The 22,179-nt window shown below is 37.7% G+C and overlaps 1 protein-coding gene across 3 annotated transcripts in view; it reads left to right on the top strand.

The window, feature by feature from the left end:
- SLC25A13 (solute carrier family 25 member 13) overlaps positions 1 to 22,179 on the top strand; it is a 162,250-nt gene that overhangs the window by 82,362 nt on the left and 57,709 nt on the right. For all 3 annotated transcript variants that reach the window (XM_014051794.2, XM_014051795.2, XM_014051796.2), the window contains 2 exons: positions 7,017 to 7,156; positions 16,732 to 16,878. In XM_014051794.2, the coding sequence (XP_013907269.2) occupies positions 7,017 to 7,156; positions 16,732 to 16,878 (287 nt within the window). The remainder of the gene's footprint in view (positions 1 to 7,016; positions 7,157 to 16,731; positions 16,879 to 22,179) is intronic.

Here is a 22,179-nt window from a genome sequence, read left to right as displayed (position 1 = left end):
GCCACACCGCCACCCCTTCCCTGGGCTCTCGGCTGTAGCACCTGAAATCCGGCTGGGCACATCTCAACGAGGGGGACTCCTCCCTCCGTGCCCAGCCAAGTTTCAGTAATACATGCCAGGTCTGCGCCCTCATCGGTTATCAAGTCCCGGATGAGGGGGGCCTTATGAACCACAGACCTGGCATTTAGCGACAGCAGCCTGAGACCAGGGTCCTGATCACTCGCGCCATCTGACCTTGGAGTGGGACTCCTAGGGCCGTAAGGAGGGATCTCTGTAATATAGCGAACCCTCCTTCCCCAATGATGGCCTGCCCTAAAGTCCCCGCCATATCTGCCTCTCCCTGTTATGACCGCAATGCTCCGACCCTCTCCCGTGGATATGGCCCCCCCAACCACCCCAATGGCCCCCATATAACCCGCCAGGTCCTCCGAATCATTCATACTCAAACTCTCACACAAGCAGTCCTCACTAATAAAATTAAAACACAAATACAACTAAATAAAATAAAAGTGAGATCATTCATACAACCAGACAATCCCATGCACTCAACATACCAGTTAAAATAAGAAAATGATAGGGTTGCGCAGGTTCAAGGTAGTATTAAGTTCGTAGTAGTCCAACGTAATAATCCGCCCTCTCCTGAGGGGGGGGTCACACCCTAATGGGGGGCTCCACTCTTCTCCTTCTTCTATGCCCCAAAGAAAAGTTCACAGCTGGAAGGTCAAAGTTCGATAGTATACAAGGCAGTCGTGTGTAATAAAGGGGAGGCAAAAATGCCTGATGTTTATAAACAAAGATTGTTCAGTCTTATTCCCCTTAAAGTCCCAGAAGAGATCAGCGGACCACATAGGAGAAAGTCTCTTTCCTAGGGTTATATAATGTCCATAGTCCGGTGGGCCAAGATCTAAAGCTGGCCCCAGCTGCTCAAGGCAAAGGGGAGGAAAGCGATGGTTTTCTTGATACCCAAACCTTGTCCCTACTGCTGCCATCATCTGTTGTTCCCAATATTCCTAATAAACAGTAACAAAGGAATAATAATTAAGGCAGCTGCGATGGTAAATGGGACAAGGCTGGGGGGAGGGAGGGGCGTCCAGACCTTCTTCCTCCTCAGATCGAAACGTCCTATTCAGGGCTCCGTCTTCCGTCCTCCGTTCAGTCCCCTAGCCAAACAGGCAAGCGGCCCAGGGACCCTAGGAGTGGACAGGCAGCTGGCAGCAGAGTCAACAGGGTAAAACGGGAGGGGGATGTCCGAGGGGGGGGGGCTACGAGATGGTAAACGCAGCCAATCACCCCAACCACCCCAACCACAACTCCCAATGGTCTTCAACAAATTAATCCTCGCCTTCAAGATGGTAAAAGATGGTAAAAAATTAGTTAATTGAGCCCCCCAAGCTCTCCGTACCACTCCAAGCCTGTCCCGACCAGCAGGGAGGGGGGGAGCGCCGAGAAGTTGCAAAACGCTGAAATTATCAGCGCGGCGTCGCCTTCGAGATGGTAAAAAGATGGTAAAAAGATGGTAAAAAAAAGATGGTAAAAATTAATTAATTGAGCCCTCCAAGCTCTCCGCACCACTCCAAGCCTGTCACCAGCAGGGAGGGGGGGAGAGCCGAGAAGTTGCAAACGCTGAGATTATCAGCGCGGCGTCGCCATCTTCTCTCCCGCGCCGCAGTCGCCGAACCAAGCCGCCGCAGTTCGTTACTCAGGGAGACAGCCACAAGCAGTTACCGGTAAAATGCTGAGCCTTGTAAAAATCCTGGGACCAAATCCTTCCAGGGGGCTCCGTTGGTAGTACGAATGGACTCCGGAGGCTCTAGATATTTTTAGTCTTTAGCACTGGCTTCTGAGGAACAAGAAGCCAGGCAGCCATCCGAGTCCCGCACATGCGCCCTTTGTTGTTGTCTGAATGAATGTTTAGAAAAAGTTGCTCTCCAAGGTTACTGGCTCAGCCAGAACTGATAGGGGAACAGTTATTTTACACAGGTGCTCACTCTGAAATTTTCAGAGCTTGAAATTCTGCCTGGAAAGAATAGATAACAACTGTAAGAGTAAGCCTGGAATGATCTTGAAAGGCTTTCATTTTATAAAAGTTTTGAATTTATTTTTCTTTTGTTTAGAGAACTTTAGCTTTACAAGAAGCCTTGAAACTATTTCTTCTTTTCTTTTCTTTTCTTTTGCTGGTGGCAGTGTTTACTTCTTTTTGCTATGAACTTGGGTTTTGTATTTCGTTATTTTCAATTTTTGTTTTTTTCAATTGGATTACGGCATAGAAAAGATTGAAGATTTTTATTATCTTTTATGGGTTTTTGGTTTTTCTTTTTCCTTTTCACATTTTTCATAGTAGGTTTTCCTACTGTCTCCGTTTTGCTTTCGCGTTTTACCCTTGGCTTTTTTTCCTTCCCTTTTTCCTCAGCCTTTTTGTTTTCTTTTTCTTTTACCTTTTTCCTTTTTTTTTAACCTTTGATCACTTTATTGTCACTCTGGATTGCAATTGACTTTTATATCAAGTGGATTATAATATAGAAAAATTTGAAGATGAGTAAAAGAATAATAACTACCGGCTCTGCAACAACAACAACATCCTCCTCACCAGCAGAAGGACAAAGATCAATACAAACAATGTTACATTAGGAAAAAGAAAAGAGAGAGAAGGCAGTTACCTTAGAGATGATTATGCAAGGAATTCAGAATTTGGAAGTAAAAACAGATACCATTGAAAAGAGAACAGAAAACATGGAAAAAAGAATTGTGGCAATAGAACAATGAACCGGAAGCATTGAACAACGAACGGAGAACATGGAACAAAAAGGAGTTAAAACTGATGAAAAAATTGATAGTATTCAACATATGGTAATGAAATATGAAGATAGACCACAAAAAATTGAAGAAAAAGGTGACCAAAGAGAGAAGAAAATTGTGGAGATTGAAAATAGACTGAGTGTGGTCGAAAAAGATAACATTAGAATACTGAATTGGGAGATGGAAAGGTCAGAATTTTTTCTAAGGTTCCAAAACATAGAAGAAGAAAAAGGTGAAAACCTGTTACAAATAATAATAGAAATCTTGACAAATGTCCTCGAGTTAACCCAAGAGAAGATGGCTGATGCTATAGATGAATTTCGAATTTAAACAAGATATGCCGCGAGAAATGACTTGCCAAAGGAAGTTTATGCAAGGTTTACCAAGAAAGCAATTAGGATGCAAATACTTTTAAAAAAGCAAGAGATAGAAAACTGGAGTACAAAGACAAGGAGAGTGAGAGAATTGAGAAGAGAATATCAATTTTTGACTAAAATTCTACTCAAAAAAGGTGTTAATTACAGATGGTTGATACCAGAAAGTTTAATGTTTGTATGGCAAGGACAAAGATAAAGAATAGATTCAATTGAAAAAGCAGAAGCATTTTCCGAAGAACATCTCAGATGGAAGGCTGAGGGAACTGGACATAAAGAATCTGTGGCAGAATCACGAGCGATGTCTTCAGCTTCGAATGGAAAAGAAGAAGGTGCTGTAGTGGCGTGGTTATTAGAGATCTACGAGAACCTAGAACCAGAGTAATAAATCCTATATATAAAACATAAACATGGAAGAGAATAAAATTATCTCAATTAACATAAATGGACTTAATTCAGCAAATAAAAAAAATAAAATATTTCACAAACTAGGAAAATTAAAATTTGATATAATTTGTCTACAAGAAGTGCATATTCAAAAGCAATATGAATACTTATTAAGGCAACCAAAGCTGCGGAAAACATTTACTTCATTGGCAACCTGTAAGAAAAGAGGAGTGATCCTTTATATTAAAGATATAATCCTAGTGGAACAAATTTATACAGATGACGATGGAATAATTTTGATGGTGGAAATTATGGACAATAATAAGAAAATGCTTCTAATAGCAATCTATGCGCCTAATTATAAGCAAGATGAATTTTACAGAAAATTACACAGGAAAATAATGGATTTGGGTTACTTAAATATTTGTATGATGGGAGATTTTAATGGAATTGTAGATAAGAATATGGTCTATAACTCACAACAACAACAAAATGAAATAGAAAGATATTCCCTAAATTCTTTTTTAAAATGATCGATGAGACAGGTTTAAAGGATGTTTGGAGAGAGAGAAATCCTACTAAAAAACAATATACTTTTTATTCAAACAGACATTTATCTTATTCTAGAATCAATATGATATGGGTAGCGACTAAATCGGCCTATAACATATAGGAAATTGAGATTGAAACAAGTACTCGGGCAGACCACAACCCAATGATAATTAAATGGAAAGGACAAAGAAAAAGATCTAGGTGGACATTAAACAACACTATATTAAAAGAGAAAGACTTTGTACAGAAAATGGAAAAGGAATTGGCCTTTTTTTTTTTTTAAAGAAAATAGAAAAGAGGAGACATCAATGCAGAACCTCTGGGACACAATGAAGGCCTATACCAGAGGCCTGATAATTGACTATACAAGGAAGAGAAATATAAAGAAAAGACAAACACTTAAAGGACTTGACAATGAATATAAGGGTCTTGAAAAAGAACTACAGAACTCCCCACAAAAGAAGGACATTAAAGTAATAATGGATACGATTAAACACAAAATTAGGTTAATGGAAAAAGAAGAATTAGCCCCCAAAATTAGGGATGCTAAACAAAATTACTTTGAAAATGCTAATAAACCAGGCAGATGGTTGGCATACAAACTGAGAAAAGAGAGAGATTCAAAGAAGATATTGCAGTTAATGGATGATCAAGGGCAAACTTGTTATGGGAATGAAGAGAATAAAAAAATATATACAAGATTATTACTGTAAACTACATGATCATGAGAATACAGAAGAGGCAAGAGTAAAACAATACTTACAGGAAGCCAACTTACCCCAGATACCCAAAGAAACTGTAACAATGCTAGAAGGCAAAATAACTATGATGGAGCTAACCGAAGCACTCAAAAAACAAAAGAATGTGAAGGCCCCAGGCCCGGATGGGCTACCAACGGAATTTTATAAGACCCTGCATGGTTTTATATTTTTAAAAGCATATCTGTGGTTATTGTAGTAATTGCTTTCTTTCTCAACAACAGTAAGTAGATTTACACACAGACACAGACACAGACACACACACACAAACAGGAACACAAAATTTCAAAAAGACGGAAGTAGATAAGGTGCATAATGTACATAATTTCATTTATATGAATGAATGAAATATAGTTGTAGGTATTAAAATAAATCTGACATTTATTTTAGTAAATAAGTAATTGCTAAATAAATAATATGAACAAGTATTATAAATTTGTTCATGAAGCATGAATGTTCTTTGTATATTATTTAAGTGTTATGTTTGTGAAATAAAGATTGCTGGAAAAAATTGTTCTATATAAATGAATAAACCCTGTGAGGGGGGTAATGAAAAAAAACTTCATTGAGTTTCTATAGGAATTTGTGAACCATAATAAGTGATGAGAAAGAAATGTAAGATACTAACAAAAAAGAGCAAGGGCAATTTTCTGTTGCATAACTATACATGAGTAAAAGATCTAAATATATTGATATAAAATATAAAATTCTGATATCAAATTACAACATTGCTTCTTAAAAACTCAGGTTATAATTTTTAGGTACTCAAACTAAAGGAGGAAAGGAAGCAGTGATTTGTTTGTGATCTTATGGTATTTAGAAAATGCAATCTTGTAGAAAATCTTTGGAATAGAATGCAATGAGCTGTTGATACAGTTTTACAAACCAGTTACTGACTGCAAAAAGAATGATTGCAACCAGTAAGACTTCCACAGAAAAGTTGTATATTGCACAGGTCAGAAGGAAACCTGCCTGAAAAAATACTTACAGACCCCTTACATTCTGAACATAAAGTTTCAATTCTGCAGTTTCGGTGCTGCACTAGGGCATTACATGCCAAAACAATTAGACACAGGGACACTTTCTTCCCTTGTGCCATCACTCTACTCATAGTACTGCCTTATAAGAACACTTAATTCTCAAAGTATTGTCTATTGTCTATGTACATTTATCTATATTGCATGATTGTAGCATTATTTTTATCCTCATCTTCTTTACTATTCTCTCTTATTGGTATTGTTGTTGTTGTTGTTACTCTATTACTTTGCATGTATACTGAGAGCTTCTGCACTGGAGACAAATTCCTTGTGTGTCTAATCACACTTGGCCAAACAAACCTATTCTACTCTGCTCTGCTCAACCCAACTCAACTCTATTGTACCCTACCCTACCCTACCCTACCCTACCCTACCCTACCCTACCCTACTCTACTCTGTGAAAAGCAAAAGCAAGTAGGCCGTTTTATATAATGGGCTGTTTTGAAGCTGTGCAAGTAACTAGACTGTCACTTGTGTAGTTAGTAAAATTCAGCTATGTGTATCTAAAATAAGTTATATATCATTTGAATGAATTAAGGAAATCCTAGATGGTATGTAGTCAGTATATTGTATTTACTCTGTACATTATTTTGAAGCTGATCTTCGCTAAGCAAGGAAGGAAAGAAGCGAGAGACTTATGTTTCTGAATGGCAAGTATCTCATTGAAACCTGAGATAAGGAAGTGGGTTCCTGAAAACTGCCAAGATACATGTGTGAAACCACTAAAAAGTAGCTCATGCCAGACATCACCAACCTGGTGTCCTGTAAAGTTTCAAGATTTGCAGCCTGCATAATTCCCAGGCATCATAAACTTGATAATATTATAATGTTTTTGGAATAGAAATCCTAAAAGGCTGGGGAAAGCTGACTTATACATAGTCATACTTAAATTGCAGCATAATGTTAGGTTATCTCTTAAAGGAGAAGAGAAAATGGAGAATCTGTGGTTCAGTATTTTGTAGCATACAATCTGTACATTGGATCGCAGATAGATGTTAGATTTATTTAAATGAATCTGTTCAGATAATAAATCCAATGAAAGAATAAATCAGCTTTGCTTCAGAACTGCTTGCACTAATTCAGTTCTTCCCCTTTTTTATTTTCTTTCCCAGAGGATGTTAAACAGGTGTTTGGCCAGACCACAATTCACCGCCGTATTCCTTTTAACTGGAACTCTGAATTTGTGCAGCTACATTTTGGAAAAGATCGGAAAAGGCGTCTAACATATGCAGAATTCACCCAATTCTTATTGGTGAGTTTTGACAAAACTTTAAATCTTAACAAAGAACAAGAAGAGTTTTAAACTGCTATATATTTTCCCATATAGATGTCTTTTTAATCTATAAGTAATTTTAGATTGCTAAATATTTGTGTGCACTTTCTCTGTCTCCCCACTCCCTCCCTATACCTCCCTTCCTCCTCTCTGGTGCGTGTATAATATACATACAAGTAGTTCTCACTTTATGACCATTTGTTCAGCAACCATTTGAAATTTCAAGACTGCTGAAAAAAATGGATTTCCTACCTGTGCCCAAAGTTATAGCAGTTGCAGCGTTCCTATAGTCACATGATCAGATTTATTGGGTTGGCAGACTGCCTGTAGCTTTCTGAAGGTAGCACAGCTTTCTGAAATCTCAAGACAACCTAGATTGGAATCATTTGCCAGAGAAGCTGTGTCCAAAAAGGAGTAGCAAACGCAGCAAGGCATTCCGCTTTGGTTGTGGTGGCTGGTTGTGAAAGCAAAAGTCAGTACAAGGAACTGGAAAAGAAGACAGCTAGGCAAAGAAATACTGGGTATTCATGGGTACTGCAACTTGGTGTCAAACTGATGAAGCAAGATATGAAGAACCATGTCTAAGAAGCATTCACAAGTATGGTGGAGAGCCTAGGTTAGCATAGTAGCCATGGACCCGAAAAGAAGACTGCAAAGGCAGCAAAGTGTTTCTTCTTTGACCATAGTGGCTGGACATAAAACTCAAAAGGTCAGTGAATAGAAATGGGAGAAAAGGCAGCTGGGTGACTGAATGTTTGCTGGCATGGGCTGAGCAACTGAAGCTCACCAAGACATGACAAAGAACCTCAGAACCATGTAATTTTTGATGTGTTTGATGTCCCACAAAAAAGGGTGATGATGTTCATCCATCATGTTCAAAGAGGACCTTGACATCTAACAGGTTGTGGGCTGTCCACAATCTGTCCTCAGGTGGCTGGTAAGGCCTATACGAAAATGAAATGTTCTGCTACATGTCGGGCAGACGTGGGGACCATTGTTGCAGCATTTGCTGCTCTGGCTTTATGGAATGCTCGCTTCTCTTGTGGTGTGGTTATTCTTCTGTCCTCAGATGCTGGTAGCCGTGGTGGATCAGCAGGCACCATGTGAACGATTTTGTGCCAAAGTTTCCCAGGAGATGATATCAATTTTCAGGGACTTAAAGGAGACTTTCAATGTGTCTTTTATCGCTTCCTTTGTTCCTGTGTGATTGCTTTCATTGAGACAGTTCACCATAGAGAAGCTGTTTGGGGATGCGATGGTCTGGCATCCTTGCAATATGGCCTGCACAGAGTGTCTGGGCTTTGATCAGTAGGGTGTGAACTGATGGCAGTCCTACTCTGGAGAGGACTTCTGTATCTGGCACCTTGTCCTTCCACCGGATCCTCAGTATTCTATGGTGGCAGGTCATGTGGATGTGGTTCAATTGCCTAGCATGCCTCCTGTATACAGTCCAAGTCTCATTGGCATACATCAGGTTAGTTAGCACTACTGCTCGGTGGACTTTGAGTTTTGTAGCAAGGCTTATTCCACGGTGGTGCCACATGTTGGTACCAGGTAGCTGAAGGGCAAAGATGAGGATTAAGCAGGTGTGTGTGGGGTAGGGGAATTGGAGTCAGTTTCTTATCTTATTTCAGCTTGGGGCTAAGAAGGACCCAATCTGGAATGGCTTGGATTAGGATGGGTGGTCTGCAATTCTTAGTTAACAACCACAGCAAGGAGTGCCACTATAATTTGGTATAGTCATGTAATGCCTCATTTTAAGACTACAGAACAATCATTCCAAGTATGGTTGTAAATCGACTGTCTGTATAGTATTAATATACTCATAGGTATAATCACCTATTATATGTTTTTAAAATCAATGGTTAATTTATATTTATTATAATAGTTTTTACTGTACATTTCACTGATATATGTTATGTTTCAATAGGATTCATTGACTAGAACTTACTTTGATTACATGTTGATACAACTACCATGTGTCTCTGAAAATAAGACCCATCCCCCAAAACAATCCCTAACCTGATTTTTGGGGCTGTGACTAATATAATCCCTAGCCTTAAAATAAGCTTGAGTGGATGGGTATGGCCAGCAAGAGAGGCGGTGAGCGCAAGGTGGCTAATGGTGTCTGGCAGCAACCGCAGCCCGCTTGCCCCTTGACACAGCACAAATACCAACAAGTCTGAGCATAGAGGCAAAGGCCGGGGGGGGGGGGTAGGGAAGACAGGTGTGCTGTGTGACTGCCTGACTCACAAGGAGGTTTGCAGGAGGCTTGTGCAGTGGCACTAGCTGTAGGAAAAGGCAGGGAGATGGGAGAGGCAGATGATCTAGATGCCCTGCGTGAGTTCCTGATCAGCACAGCTCCAGACAAGCTGAGAGACGGTTGGACAGAGTGGGTGATACATTGCGGTCACCTGTGCCTCTGCCTGGCTCTGCTGCACAGTTTTCACCCAGAGGGAGATGAAGCTTTGTCTGCTTGCAAACGAGACGCTTAAACAAGGAGCTAATCACTCCATTTCAAACCCATCCCTTTTGCAAACACAAGAAGCTTTGAGGCTCCGTCATTTCTCCACCCGAGCGAAAAGTGTGGTCACCTATGGAGAGATTTGCGCCATTCCCAAGCATCCCATAGGCGACTAAGCACTTTTCGCCAGACGGAGAAATTATACTGACAGAGCTTTGTCTCCCTCTGGGTGAAAAGTGTTTGGGAGTTACCACCAGCCCTGCCCTTTCTATCCCATTGTCGTATTGCCCGTGATGATAAGTTGCCCTGCCAGGAGGGTGAACAGCCCCTGCGAGACTAGCAGCAGCATAGACAGCCACTTGGTGGCCAGCACAGCATCCAGTGTGGCTGAGAAGTGTCCCAGCAGCAGGCAGGGCAGATGGAGGATGGGGCATGCCAAGAGCTTGCCCTTTTAGAGCTGCGGGAAAGCAGACAGTGGAATGGAAAGGGCAGGGCCAGCGGTAGCTGCTCTCCCACTCCCTTTGGGCCCGGCACCCGCTGTCTCCTGCACTTAAAAAAAAGACCTCCCTGAAAATTAGCCCCATTGCTTATTTTCAAGCCCAAAAGCAAATAAGACCAGGTTTATTTTCAGGGAAACACAGTATTGCTAATATATCTTGATATCATCAGAAAAGGCTAGATCCATGTTTCTGTTGTCTCAATTGGATGTGTTATAAAGAGCTGTTACACAAGAGAGTTTTGACAAAGGATCATATTTCAGGACTATCGAGTCTGTAATTTTGTTTACATAATGATGTTAGTTCACAGTAGGAAGTGTTATCATTTTGATGAGGAATAATTAAGATAATGCTGCTAGGACAAATGCTTCAAATTGACTTGGTGGAGTAGAGTCTAATTAATTCTTTGTTTGAAGAGGATGTTAGATGTCTCATATAATATAATCACATTCTATTAGTTGTAATGACTGTCATTTTACTGACTTCACTTGACTTTAGATCCAGCCCATCTTTATTGTTTGGAAACTGATTAAAACCTGATTGTCTCTTCTGTAACAATACCATGGAGAAGTGCTGTATTCATTTGGGAATTTCCAATCTGGTATGCATGTGACAAATGTATCTTTCCAACTCTCTTAATCCATACATATCATAATGTTTGTCCTTAATGATCTAGGTAAAAGGTTAGCTTATGTAGCCTTCTTGGGTTTAAATACATGGCTTCTATGCAGAAGAATCTTCTGTTGTAAACTTTGTTACAGACGATTGAGATGTTTCTTTGAAAAAATCTCTTTGCATGAGATTTAGCCTTATCTTTTAAAAAAATCTTGTTTTGAATTAAGCCAGTTTTATTATTTATCCCTTGTTCCTTGTAGCTTTTCTTGCATATGAATTGGTCACATCAAGACAGCAGGTCTCATAGTTGTCTCAGTATTTGAATTATTTGTTATATTTTTCATCATCTGCAACAGATATGACACCACTGGCTCTTTTAAGTATTTTTTTGTACATGCATATCCACTTTCTTAAGATATTTAAAATTTAATTGCTGGAGCAGTGAATGATTGGGCAATACAGAATAAAGGAGTTGGAAGGGACTTGGAGATCATCTAGTCCAGTGGTTCTCAACCTGTGGATCGGGATTCCTTTGGGGGGGGGGGTCGAACTACCCTTTCATAGGGGTCACCTAAGACCATCGGAAAACACATATTTTCGAAAAAATACAGAAAACGTAAAATAATTTTATGGTTGGGGTCACCGCAACATGAGGAACTGTATTAAAGGGTCACGGCATTAGGAAGGTTGAGACCCACTGATCTAGGCTAACCCCTTGCTCAAGTATACCATTTCTGACAAGTGACTATCCAGTCTTTTCTTGAAAGCCTCCAGTGATGAAGCACCAACAACTTCTGAAGGCAAGCTGTGTGAGAGTCTATAAAATCAACTGCTCAGCTCTAGTGGGGCTGCATAAGAGTGGATTGGACTTGACAGGGGTTTTGTAAAGTGGGTAAGAACACACAGTTATAGCTAATTGGTTGAAGAGAGCTGACCACTACATGAGGCAACCTAAGTTGTTATTAATTGCTGTGAGTGTAAAGGGAGAGTTTCCTTGTTTTCTGCTTTTTTTTCTCTTGTGTGTCCTGTGTGCTTTCTGATTTATCTCATGATGTTTCTGCAGTTGTGTGATCCAGTCCTTTACTGTGGATTGTCATCTTTATATTCTTTGACCTCTTTTTAGGCATGTGGCTTCCTTAAACTATTTTAAAAATGTTTGCATTCATGCATATGTATGACTAGCCATTTTAATTAATTATTAACTCCATTTTTAGCACTTAAATCCTTTAAGTGTTAAATTCATTTAACTGTTAAATGCACAAAATTATTGCTGAATAATGGAACAAGACTTTTTAGTTTTGTCTTATCTAATGTTAACTCCCAGATACATTGGGTTTCATTCTACCTCATTCTTCAGATAATATGAGAGTTGGCTAGCAGTTAGTAATAGAAGTTACTGTTTAGGATATCCCCAGTTAGGAAGTCTGTTCTATTTCATCTACCAGTTATAACATTTTATGGCAGTGACTTATGGCAGGTCTTTTCCCATGTAAGATTGACAGTATCTTGGCGATGTTTCGACGAGGTCACACTCATCATCTTCAGGCTAGTGCCTTTGGCTTCATGTTTGTGCGAGCAAAGCGTGATCAGAGCTGCCGTTTTTTTCTATAAATATAGGTGGGTGTATGTGGAATGTTAGCTTTGTTGCTTTAAACGGATTGGTTGGCTGTGTTGTCACAGCTTGATTGGTTGATGGAATTGATGTTTGGTGTGGGTGATTGGTGATGGTGTCCTGTGTTGTTCTGGGTCCTGTGTTGGTTTTTGTGGCTGGGACTTGTTTATTGACTAGAGCTAGTCTCCAGATGTCTGGTAGGTGGGAGGTATCTTCATATTTAATTCAGGTTGTGGGGGTGTTTCTCTATTTTGATAGCTTCCATAATTCTCTTGTTGAAGTGTTCAGTTTTGGAGAGTAATTTGATTCCTTCAAAATCAATTTCATGTTCTGTTGCTTTAAGATGCTGGAAAAGGGAGGAAGTTCTTTCTTCTTTTCTGAATGCGTTCTTGTGTTCTGCAATGCGTGCATTTATCCTCCTATTAGTTTGTTCAATGTATGTGGCGGGGCAGATTTTGAATGGTATTTCATAGACTTCTTGGTTTTCTAGCTGGATCTTGTCTTTGGGGTTTCTTAAGATGTTGGCTATTTTTTGGTCAGTGCCGAAGGCTGTCTTGATATTGTGTTTGTAGAGAATTTTGCTGATTTTATCTGTGGTGCCTTTGATGTAAGGGAGGGGGCAATGCCGTTGTCCTGTTCTGTGTCTCGGTTCTTGGGGGGTGTCTCCCTTTGGATTAGATTGGTAATTGTGTTTTTTTAATCCGTTGGAAATTAATACGTTTGTGAGGGTGTGTAATTCAGTTTTTAGGTGGTCTTTGTCACCAATATACTGTCAATCTTACATGGGAAAAGACCTGAGTACGCCAAGACCTGCATATTGTATTCGGGTCTTTTCCCATGTAAAATTGAGATTGTCTTGGCAATGTTTCGGTGAGATCTTACTTGCCATCTCCAGGCTGGTGTTTTTGGCTTAAAGCGTGCTTGGAGCTGCCGTCTTTCTATAAATCTTGGTGGGGGTGTGGAATGCTGGCTTTCCACACTGAAGATGGCGAGTGAGACCTCGCCGAAACGTTGCCAAAACAATCTCAATCTTACACACACACACACACACACACACACACACACACACACACACAATTTGTGCTGATAAATAAATAAAGAGAGACTAGTGTGGCTGTTGATTGCTTTTAAATTGTCTTTGTATTTTGTTCGCTTGTCCTTGTTTTTTTGTTGTATTAGCCCCTCCACGTGGTTTGTTAGCCACCCTGAGTCCCTCCGGGAATACAGAGGCATAAAAGTGAAATAAACCTATAACCTAGTCTCTAGAGGAGCCGAGGTGGCGCAGTGGTTAAATGCAGCACTGCAGGCTACTTCAGCTGACTGCAGTTCTGCAGTTCGGCTGTTCAAATCTCACCGGCTCAGGGTTGACTCAGCCTTCCATCCTTCCGAGGTGGGTAAAATGAGGACCCAGATTGTTGTTGGGAGCAATATGCTGACTCTGTAAACCGCTTAGAGGGGGCTGAAAGCTTAACTGTTATTGCTATTGCTATTTCACAAAGGCAACCTAAAAAAAAGGCTTTCTGCCTGGATGGCTCCTAGGGGGAGCAAAAAGACAGAAAAGGGAAGCCTAATGCTCCCTCCCATATTTGGGCATACAAGGGATTGTGACACAATGTGTGTGTGTGTGTGTGTTTCTTACACAGGAAAAGACCCGAACACAATAAGACCAGCATACACACACACACACACACACACACACACACACACTTATGCCATTTTTGAATTGCAGGTAATGTAACCTGCAAATCGGCCATGTCAATTGGCAAACAACCTGATGTTTTACTTATCCCCTTTAAAAAACAAGCAATGTCTCTGGGGGGGGGGGTAAAATAGTTGTTCCATCTAGAAACATCAGAATGGTTTACACAAATATATTCCTTTATCTAATTGTTAAAATCTAATTTTGGATATGTTAAATGCTGAACATCTAACCCCATGATGGCGACCTATGGCACGTGTGCCAGAGGTGGCATGCAGAGCCCTCTCTGCTGCCACGTACGCCATTGCCCCAGGTCAGTTCTCTGTGGCTTTTCTTTCATGAGCTTCTGTTTCCCTGAAAATAACAAAACAGAAGCTCATGAAAGAGCTTCTATATCTTCGGTATGGAAAAAGTGGCTAAAATAAATCAACTACTCCAATTCAGTAAGCAAAATAGGAACTCTATTAGGATGATTTCATTGGAAGCTCAGAGAAGTCCTATGAGTTATTCCTAATATCCTTTCCTTTCTGCCATTGCTATGAGATGTTCCCCACAATGTACAAAAAGGTAAGAGTAAGGGAAACCAGTGAAGTATAGCTTAAACTGACATTGCAAGAAAAGAAGATTAAAAGAAAAAATGAAAGAAGAATAGAGGGAAAACATGTAAAACTGCTTTTCAGTACAACCTAAACAGTTTGACAAATATTCTCTCAACTGCAGATGATATAATCCTCTTTAAAAATGGATGTACTATTAAAATAGTTTCTTTCTTTGATGTTTAGAGTCTGAATACTGTACTTAAGAGGCACAATAAATGTTTATTCGAAATTTATGTACAATAGTCACTGAGGTGCCATCTATGTGCAAATTCTTCCTTTTTCTTGCTATCAAACATTTACAAAGCTAATCCACTATCCACGCTGAAGAATTAAGTTCAGCCATAACTGATGTTTTAATTGATTAGCACTCACTAGACTCATCTATTCCTACTGCTGCATGTTGTAAGTTCCCATTGACAAGTATCATTATCAACAAGCATCCAGAATGGAATATTATAAAAGCATATATATGGAAATACTTTGAAAAGTCATAAAATAATAGTAACAGCAATAACATTTATACGTATATACCTCCCCTCCCCTTTATAGCACTATCTGAGCAGTTTACAATGTCAGCATTATTTGCATGTAGCCCCCAACAATCTTGGACCTCATTTTACAGATTTGAGAGAATGGGAGGGTGAGTCAACCTTGAGCACATCATGAATGAATTACCAGGATTGGTAATATTACATGATATTCTAAAATTTTATGAGGATCCAAAAATAATTTATTAAGCAGTCCTAAAATCTAGTGAGGTGTGGTAAATTGAATTTTGCCATTATTTCATTTTGCTTTTATTCTTAAAAATAAAAACAAGATTAAGCCCCCCCCCCTGCTTTATTCCTATGGCATAATCCCACCAGACTGGATTTATTGGTTTTAGCAGGAAGTAGATAGTGCTGAACATCCTGCTAAAATCTTGCAAATTTAGACTTAATTTCACTGAATTATATCTTGTATCTGAAATGTTGATAATTATAATTTTGTGTGTGGGTTGATAATTTTAATATTTATCATTTGTATCTTTTGTTATTTTCTGTAGAAAGAGACTGAGTGGATTTTACTGTATTTATTTCATGGATTTTCTCAAATATCAATCAAACTAAATAAAATATAACCTTATACTGGATCACTGCTTGCATTAGGTTATATGCACTATTCTGTGAGTGATGCTTTACTCATGGAATATAGCAGTGTTTCTCAACCTTGGCAACTTGAAGATGTCTGGACTTCAACTCCCAGAATTCCCCAGCCAGCATTCGCTGGTTGGGGAATTCTGGGAATTGAAGTCCAGACATCTTCAAGTTGCCAAGGTTGAGAAACACTGGAATATAGCACTTTGGGATTAATAATATGAAATCTGCTTTAATTTATGATAAAATAAAACTACAGACTGGCCGGTATTGACAAATAAACGCAAACTCAGAAATTCTAAGGATTATTACATGGGTATTAATTTAAAAGATGTAACTTCAATAAAGTTCAGCTTTATTTACATCTGGATTTGAATAGAAGGAGATAAGTTAAAGCATGAAGGGGTGTTCCAGCTCCCTAAAAAATTGTATGATTTCCTGGATTTGTGGAGCTGTCTTGTCTTCCTTGGAAAAAAAGACATTTGGTTTAAGGGATTGAAAATAGGTGCTACTTAAATGTTCATGCACTCTCTGAATCACCGTTTTGTATTAATCCCCTGCTACAAATACTATCTTTATAAGCTTTAATAAACTTTGAACAACTTCCTACTATGAGACAGATTGAATATCTACAGCGTGGATCAGATTTTCAGCCTGTTCTCAGAATTAAACACAACATATAGATGATAAAGGAGTAAATGTCTTCTAAAGGAAACAGGATAAAATCCCAATAGCTGACGCTGAAATAATCAATGTTGCAAGTTCCTTAGGTGATGTAGCTCACTCAGCAATAGATGGAAGTTCTTACTCTTGGTATAATGATGTTATGCTTGTTAAATACACATGCAATCCATTACTAAAATACGTAAATTGAAGAGGCATAATATAACAGAGATTAGAGATTAGATTGAACTGTTTTTTATGTCTTATAGGAAATACAGTTGGAACATGCAAAGCAAGCATTTGTGCAACGAGACAATTCTCAAGCTGGAAGAGTCACAGCCATTGACTTCAGGGATATTATGGTCACCATCCGACCTCATATGTTAACACCTTTTGTTGAAGAATGTCTAGTAGCTGTAAGTTATCTGCTGTTTATAAATTTATACTGATGATACCTTGTTTTTATTATTATCCTATTGCAATGAGATTACAATAGAGAAAGGAATAGAGAATTTGTGCCTATTTCAAAATTATTTTACTCTTCTTTTAATTTTTGCTATATTCATAATCCATTTAAATGCAATAGAAATTTATATGTAATACATCTATTTAGGTAGTTATGTTAGGTTTTCTTTCCCATAAGACTTTGGTGTTTTTCTTTAGGTCCAGAGTTTTGGCCAGCATACTTGAGCTGTATCAGATGACCTCTAGAACCATAAGGGTAAAATTATCATGCTGTCTCAACAAATGAATTTCATTCATTCCCCTGTTGGGACACATATGCATGCAAGTTAGTTTCTCTAAGACTAACTTTTTGCTTACTCACAGATTGGCAATTAATACGCACCAGGAACCAATCTGAAAAATGGATGGCAAGCTGGAAGTTCCCACATATTTTGCATGTTTTGATATGTGTTACCTTTTAAATGCACATAGCGTGAAACTTTGCATAATGTCTTAAATGTGATATAATACAATAGACATTAACAGTAATTGTAGAAATGTAACCGATTCACACCTGATCTTGAATAGGATTGAAGAGTAATATTTCATTTTCTGGGAGTAGTTTCTGCTTATTGTAAAAAAAATATATCTAACTGTCATTTATATTTTGCAACCTACTAGAAAAAAAAGACCACTATACAATTTAAAACTTTTATATGAGGCTATTTTCATGTTATCTATTTTCCAGTCTTTTTCCAAGAGAAGTATTAAAAATAAACAATATTTTAATCTCTTTTTTAAAATATCTGTACTCTCCTCTTAAAGTCAACTGATTCTCAAAAGGAGTTATAACAGTTTGCTATAATAATACCAAATCCCAAATTCGTACATATTAAAACCTCAATTTAGGAGTTTCTATGTAGAACCAATTTCCAGAATTCTCAGCAATAACCATGTTGAAAGGAAAATTTGGGAAGTTGAAATCCGATATTGGTCAAATGGATCACTGTAAGATAGTGATTTATAGCAATGTTTGGCAGACTAGAAATTTCTTCCAATAGATAATTCATATATCGGGAAGGCACCTTTGTTAGGATAACTGTGTCTCTCTTTTATATGATTCAAAGTCCGTTCTTTGAACATCAGGCTGTAGTTTTTTGAGAACGCTAAGATATGTCCTCCAGCCCAATATTTGTCTTTTATGTCTTCCATACATTAAAAGTAGTGGTGGGATTCAATTTTTTTTACTACTGGTTCTTGGGGTGTGGCTTGGTGGGCATGCCTTGCCGGGCGTGGCATGGGAAGGATACTGTAAAATCTCCATTCCCTCCCCACTGCAGGGGAAGGATATTGTAAAATCTCCATTCCCTCTCCTCTGCAGGGGAAGGATACTTTAAAATCTCCATTCCCTTCCCATTCCAGGGAAAGGTTACTGTGAAATCCCCATTTCCTCCTGATCAGCTGGGATTCGGGAGGCAGAGAATAGATGGGGGCGGATCAGGTCAGAACTGGTATTTACCGGTTCTCTGAATTACTCAAAATTTCCGCTACTGGTTCTCCAGAACTGGTCAGAACCTGCTGAATAATACCTCTGGTTAAAAGCTAAATTGATTGAAATGGGAACTAGTGCATATGATTCAGGAAGTTCTGCATTGCACAACTGAGTTTTGTAAATGCATGAACTCTTTCAGTGTGCTTTTTATTGGTAAAAGGTACAAAATGGCCGTGGAAGACTTTTTTATTGCTAATTTATTTGAAGGGGTTTAGTAGCACATTTCCCAATTGCAAATATTTATAAAAGTCATAAGCTTTAAGTAAAATGTATTATTTGGAAAAAAATGTAGACTAACACAGGTCTCCTATAATGCCAATTTACCTATAACCCTTAGCTTTTCAATTCATAGTTTCATTTGCCAAAATTTACAAAGGATATGGATTACAATATATATTACACTACATTAAGAAAGTTTGATTTATAATTAGTTGCTTTTTCTATTAATTTTAGGAAAACTCACCCATTCTTTCTTTAATCATTCATTTTATTACTTAGAATTCTGAGCATACCTAGCAATTTCATACTTAGTACTATTATAAACTTTGAGGTTTCTGTTGCTTTTAAAGATTGTTAAATTCAGTCACTCTATAGAATGTGGTACGTTTCTGAAAAATTATGTCCATGCCAACTTACCCAACAAAGCACATATCTGATAAGATTGGAAAACAAAAAATGGAACACTGAAACAACCTTATCCTTTATTAAAGAGTGATTAATTGTATTCTGGTATGAACACATCAATCAGAACACAGATTGAGATGCAGAAATTACAGAACAAGATGGAAAAAATGTTCCCCAAAAGCTTTTATAAGATTGTGCACAAAACCTTTAATTCAAAATTATTTGAAAATAATTAGTGTCACAGGAATGAACATATGCAGACTTAAGAATGATTTATATTCATTAGCAATATATTTCAATTCCTTTGAACATACAACGGTTTATTTTCTTTTAAAAATAATGCAGTGCTTATCAAGGAACTTATTATAAAGCCCATTTATCATAGCTTTTTTAAAAGGTAAAATATATTATCAGCTTCACATTTAGTTTATTTGGGCTAGAGTAGTAACATGGCAACCACCTTCTAATACATCTGTATTATATTTCTGTTCTTTCTTTGATTTTGATTTTTTGGGGGGGGGATGGGGGAGTAAAGAACAAAATTCTGCTAATATTGTCTTTTAGTCAGAACTTAAGATAGCAATATCAGTATATGTTGAGTGTGTGTGTGTGTATTTATGCATGTATATATACAAATACACACATGCGCACACACTGTATATTGATAAATAGACTATGTATGTATAATATCAGTATAATATTATATATGTAAGTGTGTATGCAGTGGTGGGATCCAGCTAGTTCGCACCACTTCGGCAGAACCAGTTGTTAACTTTCTGAGCAATTAGGTGAACTGGTTTTATATATATATATATTTAAAGTCACAACCCCTGGTATGCCCAAATATGGGAGGAAGGTCACTACTTCCATTCTCTGTCCTTCGGCTCGTCATAAGAGACCATCCAGACAGAAACCCAATATTTTTACTGTTGCCTTTGTTACATTTGTTGTGTTGTGTTTGTGCTGATAAATAAATAAAGGGAGACTAGTATAGATCTATTTAGCTCTCATCAGCTAGCCATACCCTTACTGGGATTCGAACCTGGGCTGTATTGCATATTAGGCAGATGTATTAACCACTAAGCCACAGGCTGTCCTCCGTTATCAACTGAGCATACACGAGCGCACATACACACACACACACACACACACACACATAGAAACATGCGCGCACACACACCCTCTGTGTATTGATAGATTATATATGTATAATATTAGTATTAAAATAACTCTTAAACTTAGAAAATATAACAACAAAGAAACATATATACACAATCTATTGATAAATAGCTTATACAGTATATATTTTCCAGAAAATAAAACCTCCTTGAATAATAAGCCCAATTGGGCTGTTGAGCATATGCGCTAAAATAATCCCTCCCCTGAAAATAATTCCTCCCCAAAAATATTGCAACGCAGCAGCCATGAGGTGACTGTGCCTCCTGCACCTAAAAAATAATAAGACCTCCCCAAAAATAAGGCCAGGCACTTATTTCAGAGGTCAAAAGAAAATGACCCTGTCTTATTTACGGGAAAACACGGTATAATATTTGTATTAAAAACACGACCTATTAAATTAAAGTAAGAAAATATAATGACAAAAACAATTCTACCAAATTTAAAAAGAAAAACTAAAAATGAAAAAACAGCAAATTAAAAAAATTATTGGAAGGTTATTGGTTTTTTTTTGCTTTTTGTAAGATTAAGGAGAAATGCAGTTAATTTAACATACTCGTTTTAACTGCAGTATTTACAAGGATAATGTATTAGAAAACATTCATTATGATAGTTAAGAAATAAATGACTAAATTTAATTAAACCTGTTCTTATTCATAAAACTCTTTAATATTATGTTTATGTTTCAATCAATTATTTTTATACCTCTAATCAAAAGCAAAAATGTTCAATATTTTATGGAATGAAAAATATCAGTTAAAAAAAAGGATTAAGAGTAAGGTACAGGGAAGGAAAAAATATGCGACTGGATTTATTGTCAAAGGTTATTTTGTGATATTTCTAGTTTTCTCAAATTCTTTTGTCCAAATGTAATGACTGCTTGGGCATTTCCACCAAACCTATACTAATAGTTTGCTTCCTGTACAATCCCCACAACCAAGCTGAGAAAGGGTACAATTTATATATTTTTAGCAGAGGATAGTACCAACCATGAATTAACTGCATGCCCAGTTTTTGATAAGTTACTGAAATAGATTTAACATGAATTCTATATACAAAGAGTTGAGTTTTTAAATTCAAAAATTATTTAGCTTTTAATATCTGAGTTGATGTTAAAAATAATATCTTTAATAAATTATATATTGGATACATAATTGAAATTATTTACTTATTAATCAGTATTTACCACTGAAGCCAAGCATAGGCGAAATGACGAATAACTTTAGTGTATATTGATAGTTTTTATTCAAATGTACACGTTTGATTTTTGCAGTTTTCTTTATACAAACTAATGGTCCAGTGGATCTAATGATTTCTATTTATATATAGTAGTCCTAGAACTCCATTTTAAGTTTCAACAAAAATGGATTTGGACGTGATTCACATTTGTTGGCCCACATGTGGCAGGAATGCCATGTAACTGCTTGGAATTTGGCCCTCTGACTAAAAAAGTTTTCATAGTCCCGTTCAACCTGATTCCTTTTGTTCAGGGTCCCTAGCTTAGTAGTTGAGTATTTGATTTGAATGCATGAGAGTTCAAGTTTCAATCCTTGTGGTTCCAGTTTAAGGAATTCAGGTAACAGTGTAAAGAAAGACTTTTTTTTTTGAGACTTTGAAGAACCAGTAATTGAAAACTTGCTGGATAGACCTATGACCTGATTAATTGTAAAGTACATTCATGTTGGAAATTGTATATATGTTTCAAAGGAGGGAAAAGTAAAAAGGGAACTTTACTACCCCAGAAAGTGCATACATTTTTTGCAACATCCCATATGTAATGCAACTTGCAATCTCTTTATATCTGAGGATATTTATTTTATAAAAATTCAATTTAGTAAGCGTTTCTTTTTGTATTATATAATTCTGCAGCTGCTGATCGGCGCAGTAGGTCATAGAAAGAGGATGATATTTGCTGGGCCAC

This window comes from Thamnophis sirtalis, unplaced genomic scaffold, assembly GCF_051295495.1.
Source record: "Thamnophis sirtalis isolate CommonGarterSnake01/CBP01778 unplaced genomic scaffold, rThaSir2_p1.2 scaffold_4, whole genome shotgun sequence".
In the NCBI taxonomy this organism is placed as follows: domain Eukaryota; kingdom Metazoa; phylum Chordata; class Lepidosauria; order Squamata; family Natricidae; genus Thamnophis; species Thamnophis sirtalis.
Note: the sequence above shows the minus strand (reverse complement) of the source record. Positions and strands in the feature narration are given on the sequence as shown.